The sequence below is a fragment of the Cnephaeus nilssonii genome (assembly GCF_951640355.1).
Source record: "Cnephaeus nilssonii genome assembly, chromosome: 7".
Taxonomy (NCBI): domain Eukaryota; kingdom Metazoa; phylum Chordata; class Mammalia; order Chiroptera; family Vespertilionidae; genus Cnephaeus; species Cnephaeus nilssonii.
The window spans coordinates 97,833,992-97,840,419 of record NC_137078.1 but is presented as its reverse complement, the minus strand read 5'-3'; the positions used below and the strand labels follow the sequence as shown (position 1 = coordinate 97,840,419).

The window sequence follows — 6,428 nt, the reverse complement described above, 5'->3', positions numbered from 1 at the left end:
TATATATATATATATATATATATATATATATGAATATGTATATATGAATATGTATATATGAATGCAAAAAGGACAGACGTCGGATCTTTCTGGAAAGCAGAGACCTGATGAAAATTGCGCGAGGTGATTCGACGTGAGAGTTCCCTCCTCCTCCCCGGGTGGCCACCATCGATAAGCTCGGTTCGGCTACTTTAGTCTGGGCGGGAGCGCGAGAGCGAGGGCGCCTGGGAGAAGCCTCGCCCCGCGGCGATCGATTAGTCAGGCCTCAGGAAGATGGCGTCCTCGGAGCAGGCAGAGCAGCCGAGCCAGGTGAGGGGAGTGGGACTGCCCGGCCGTGGTGGCGGGGGCCCCCGTTGGAGGGGGCGCTCGGTGTGCGGCTGGGAGTCGGGTGGGGACCCTGCGCTTCGGAAACCGGGGGCCAGACCTCGCTTGCCCCCTCCCGCCCCGCCCCTCCCCGGGTCCTCGCCGCCCTGCCCCTCCCCCGTGACCCCTCTTTGACCACCTTCCCGAGCCCGGGCTCGGGGCGCCCGCAGGTGCCGCTCCCCGCCTGCCGGCCCCTGGGGTCTCACTTGCGCTTGGCCGGGCCGGTGGCGGGACCCCTGAGAAGCCCCAGAGAAGCCCCCAGCCTGGAGCCGCGAGGGCTCCCGCTGGAGGAGGGAGAGGCTCGGGGTTCTGGCTGTTCCTCGGGGGAGCGGCCTGACTCCCCCAGGGCTCGCACCCTCCTCCGCCTCGGCCTCCGGGGCGGCCCCGCTGCCGGCCGCTTCGTCGTTAGTCACCTTTGCGCTCCCCGCGCCACGCTGGAGGGTCGGACCCTCTCGGTGCGTCGGTGGGAAGGGGGCTGCCTCCATGTAAACAACAGACGCCACCACGCTCCCTGCGGAGGACCCGTCCTCGCTCCCCAGAGTTTGGTTTCTCGACCCAGAGCTCCGGTCTAGCTGTTCGGCCACCGGTCCAGGCACACCTCATCCAGGGAGGGGACCCCGAGGACCCGTGCTCACGCCGGAGTCGCTGTCGGGACGCCGTGGGTGGTGCGGCCTCCGCGGGGGTTGGTGGTCCGTGGCGGAGTGGCTGGGCCGGGGGTCAGCGGCGCCTTCCCTGGACGGAGTGTGGGCTGGCATGCCGAGGACGAATGACGTCTATCATCTCGCTTGATGCTCGTGAGAACCCCTGTGAAGTACAGGCCATTAACCACCATTTTGCAGAAGTGGAGCCCAAGGGTCTGTAACGTGACCGTAGTCGGCTGCCTGATGGAGCCTGGACTTACAGCCAGGCGCGTGGGAATGTAGTTGGAATCAGACCGAGGACGAAGAAAATGGTTTCAGCCCGGACCTCCTCGCTCCTCTCTCCCCTCCAAACACCTGTGGACTTCCCGGCAGCCTGCTGGCATTTCGCTTCCTTCCTAGGCAGAACGACACCCCTCAGTGTGTCTTACTGTTTTATTCTTCGCGATACGTTTATTACAGGAGTTGCACTTAGAGGAGTTGAGGGTTCCCCAGACCAGCTTCCGTTAGAGGAGTGAGTGGTCAGAAGGATGTCTGGATGGTAAAACATGGGAAGTAATTAAGGCTGGTTCTGGCCTTCTCACTGTCAGAAAATTCTGGAGGGTGAGGCGTGTCCTGAGAGAAGGGCCCTCCTTTCTTGCCTTCCCCCATCCAGCTCGCTGAGCTGCCGAGGCCCCTCGGAATCTGGGCTTCTCCGAACTGTGGAATGTTAGGGATGCCCACAGGCTGGGGTGAAAGGGTACCTCCAGTCCCTGAGCATCTATCTCCTAGTGCTGTGAACATGGCTGAAAAGCTTGCCACGTGGAGCCATTGTAGGACCCGAAGGTTTCTTTGGTTCTGGAAATGGCCCCCTCTGTCACGTGGCCAGGCTTGTTTGGTTTTCAGCTCTGCTTCTCCTTTGCCCTCTTTTCCCCAGTTGGTAGAGATGGGATTGCATCAGAATATGCTGGCAGCCTGGAGAGAAACGTGAACTCTTCATGCCAAATTCTCTCACCAACAATAAGCTGCAAAAGCACACTTTTTAAGTGAACGAACTCTTTTTACCATTTATTGATTTTTAGAGAGAGAGGAAGGGAGAAGAGGGAAACGTTGATGTGAGAGCATAACATCAATCAGTTGCCTCCTTTATGACCCGGGGGCCAAGCCCTCAATCTTGGCCAGTGCCCTGATCGGAACCAAACCAGCAAGCCTTTGGTGCACGCGACAACGCCCACTGAGTGACCAGGCTGCAGGCGCCATTTCATTTTTAAGTCCTGATCAACCTGTTTTCTTTTTCTCTGGTCAAAGCAGAGTGGAATTGAAAGAACTGTGTGGAGAATCCCCCCAGACTGGGTTTGTATGCGGGAAGAGCTGCATTACTCCTGTGGAGCGGAGCCAGTGTTGTCTCTCATAGAAAATTGGTTACTTGTCTTTGTGGAATCAGTATCTCATTTAGAAAGATGAGGAGTGAGTGACCGACTATTTCTTCCTTAACAGGCAATGTAGAGCAGCGGTTAAAAGTCTGAGCTCTGAAGCCATCCCCACTGGCTTAGAATCCTAGCCCCACTATTACCAGCGGGGTGATCTCAGATAAATTACTTAATTTTTCTGGCCTTAGATCCTCCATCTGTAAAATGGGAATGAAACTAGTGCCTATGGCATGGGTTGTCCTTGAGGATTAAGTAAGTTAACTTACTTTAGAACAGTGCCTGACCTAGTGTCTTATCTATTATTATTCCATTCAATAAACTGCATTTTCATTTACAAGTGATCTAAAGCTTTCCTCAAGCCCTATTATCATGTCTTTTAGGGTATGATATTTCATGTTGTCCACTAAAGTTCTTTTATTTATTCTGAAGTAATTTCCTTGACATTTAAAGCTACACCCCAAATGCTGGTGTTTATCTTAGCTGTTCTTTGTGACAATCTTTTAGATTTCAGTGGCATCCTTGCTTTTTCATAATGGCAGTCATTTTAGCCTGTCTCCAAGATAGTCTGTTGGAATTGCATTTATTGCTTCATTTCCTTGTTCTGTTTTCCCCATGTTACTGTCTGATCTCTGATCAAAGTCCCGTCTAGTCTGTGCATGTCACATGTCATGGCCCATAGGAAGAGGAAATGTTATCCCTATTTCCATACTTTCCCACCAGCTTTTCTGTCTTCTGTGGAGAGAGAGGCTAGTTCAATCTGATTGCCTGATGGTTATTGAATATTGAGTATTATTATGGAGCATAAATTTTGAATTTTTGAGGCTCACTGGACATAGTAAATTTTGGGTTGAGAAAACACAGAAGCAGGGAAGGGAGATGAGCCCAGGGAAGACATTATGGAGTGGAATAGCAGGGCCTGTGTCTGACACACCAGTTTGAACCCTAGCACTGTCTAACTACTGAGCATCCGTTTTCTCCTCTGTGAAATGAGAGTAATAGCAGTTACCCTGGAATCACAGATGTAAAGAGCATGTCGTGCCCTGGCCGGGTAGTTCAGTTGGTTAGAGCAGCGGTCACCAACTGGTGGTCCGTGAGTCTGAAAGGTTGGCAACCGCTGGTTAGAGCATCATCCGGATACGCTAAGGTTAACGGTTTTGATCTCTTGGCCAGGCTACATACAAGATTCAACCAATGGCCCTAGCAGGTTTGGCTCAATGGATAGAGCATTGGCCTGCGGACCAAAGGGTCCCGGGTTCGATTCCGGTCAAGGGCATGTACCTTGGTTGCAGGAGGCAACCAGTTGATGTGTTTCTCTCACATCGATGTTTCTGTCTTTCCCTCTCTCTTCCACTCTTCTAAAAATCAATGGAAAAATATCCTTGGGTGAGGATTAATAAAAAAAAAATCAACCAATGAATGCATTTATAACTGGAACAACAAATCAATGTTTCCCTCCTTTTCCCTTCCTCTCACTAAAGTCAATAAATAATAATAAAAATAAAAAAGCATGTTGTGTATACTAAGTGCCCAATGAGAGTTTTCTTCTCCAAGTCTCTACATGCAGGTTTAGAAGGCTAAGAACTCTTGAACGATAGCAGTGCAAACAAGAGCTTTTCCCCTCAGCTTTTTTTAAAAATTGACTTTTGAGAGGAAGAGAGAGGGAGAGTGAGATAGAAGCATCAATGATGAGAGAGAATCATTGATTGGCCGCCTCCTGCTCGCCCCACACTGGGGATCGAGCCTGCAACCGGACATGTGCCCCTGACCAGGAATCGAACTGGTATGAGGGCTCCTTATATATCTTTTTAAAAAGATTTGATAGTAACAGGCATCACAGTATTCATCCTGTAATACTTTACCTCGTCTTTCATAAGAGTAAGGTTACACAACTACAATATCATCACATAAAAAATTTAGTATTGACAAAATAATACTTAATACAGTCGAAATTCAAATTTTCCCAGTTAAAAATATCAGGATCTAATCAAGAAACAGATTGTATTGATTTATCTCTTTAGTCTGCTTTAATGTAGAATGATTCCCTAACCTTGAACATTTTAAAAAAAACTTTTACTGAAGTTTAACATATATCCAGAAAACACAAATTATGTGTCCAGCTTGGTGAATTGTAAGCAGTGCCCAGATCAATAAATCAGACATTACTAGGACCTCAGAAGTCCTCCTAGACTAGAGTCTCATCACTCTCCAACCCCCAAAGGTTGTCCCTATTCTGACTTAAAATCCATTGGCTCAGTGGCTGCTTTCACTCATCATTACATTTATGAGATTATCCATGTTGTGAACAGGGATAGTTCATTTTTACTGCTATACATAGTTCTTACATTGTGTGAACATACTTGTCCATTTGTTATTAACCATTCTGCTCTTAATGGTCATGCAGGTTGTTTGCCTTTTGGGTTATTACAGTTAGTGCTGCTGTGAAAATATGTTACATGCCTTTTGTGAAGATATAGTATAAATTTCTGGTGAGTTCATCTGCCTTTTTGTTTTTCATGAGACTGACTCTTAGGAGAGTCTGAACCTTTGTTCGGTAGTGTCTGCTATCTGGATTTCTCTGATTTGTTTCCTCATGTTTAGATCCAGGTTAAACATTTTTTTGTGAGACTACTGTATAGCTGTCCTCAGTGAGTCACATCAGGAGGCATATGATACCAGTTTGTCCCATTATTGAGGATATGTTTGATTGCTTGTTAAGTGATATCTATCAAATTTCTCCATTGTGAAGATAACTTTTTCTAAACTAGTCACTTTCTTTGCAACTCTGCTAATATTTGTAATACCTTATATTAAACTAGAGGCCCGGTGCACGAAATCCGTGCATGGGTAGGGTCCCTAGGTCTGGCCGGCGATCAGGGCCGACTGGGGCCTTCTGGCTGCCAGCGGGGGCCTTCCTTTGGGTTGCTGGCCAGGGCCTTCCTTTCCTGGCTGCCGGCTGCCCGCTGGGGCCTTCCTTCATTCCGTGCCGCCCCCTGGTGGTCAGTGCACATCATAGCCAGCGATCGAACTCCCAGTCGAAATCCCGAGGGGACAATTTGCATATTAGGCAAATTGTGAATGTGTATATATATATATATACACACACACACACACACACACACACACATACATATACACACACACACACACACACACACACACACACACACACATATATACATATAGATATTTTACCAAGTTACAAAGGTCTTGTGGCCAAAAACTTTACTGTGGAATTCAATAGGTATGTTGTGGTCAGTTTAGTGAGTGTTGACAAATATACATACATACATATGTGTGCGCACACACACACATACAGTAGGTCCTTGGGTTGCGTCGGAGATCTGTTCCTATGGCATGACGTAACGTGATTTTCCCTGTAAGTCAGAACCCACCTACATAAGCACCTACGTCACTCACATGGAGCACACACACAGCAGTAATGAAGTGAAGCAGTAAAAAAAATTTCAAAGAAAGATAACAATTCCTGACCTTTACTTGTGGTAAATAATAAAAAACATAAAGCACATATGTACATACGTCGAAATGACAGAACTATTTTTTTTAATAAATAAATGGGAGATGGCGACGTAACCACAAAATGATGTACGTCGAGTCTGACTAAACCCGAGGACTGTCTGTATATATATCTATCTGTGTAACCACCGCCACAATTAAATGAGAACAATCCCAGTGTTCCTAAATGCTCCCTCATGCTGCTTCCTAGAAATTCCCCGCCTTTAGCCTCAGGAAATCTGAACTGCTTTCTATCACTGTGGTTTGTAATGTCTTTCCTAGAATTTCATTTCTATTTCTCCCTCTCCCTTCCTCTCTTGGAATTTATGTTGATTGATTTTTCAAATGTTAAACCAATCTTGCATTTGTTGGATAAGTTCCACTTGGTCATATTATTATCCTTTTTATATATTGCTGCATTTGTTTTGTCAATATTTTGTTAAGGATTTTTACATTTATGTTTATGAGGGATATTGATTTACAGTTTTATTTCCTTTTTTGTTTT

At 47.0% G+C, this 6,428-nt stretch overlaps 1 protein-coding gene across 1 annotated transcript in view; it reads left to right on the top strand.

Moving 5' to 3' along the window:
- The first annotated feature begins 265 nt into the window (after window positions 1-265).
- Window positions 266-6,428, top strand: part of PEX14 (peroxisomal biogenesis factor 14) — a 131,139-nt gene continuing 124,976 nt past the window's right edge. The window contains exon 1 of the mRNA XM_079777453.1: window positions 266-309. Coding sequence (XP_079633579.1) covers window positions 274-309 — 36 coding nt within the window. The 5' untranslated portion in view covers window positions 266-273. The remainder of the gene's footprint in view (window positions 310-6,428) is intronic.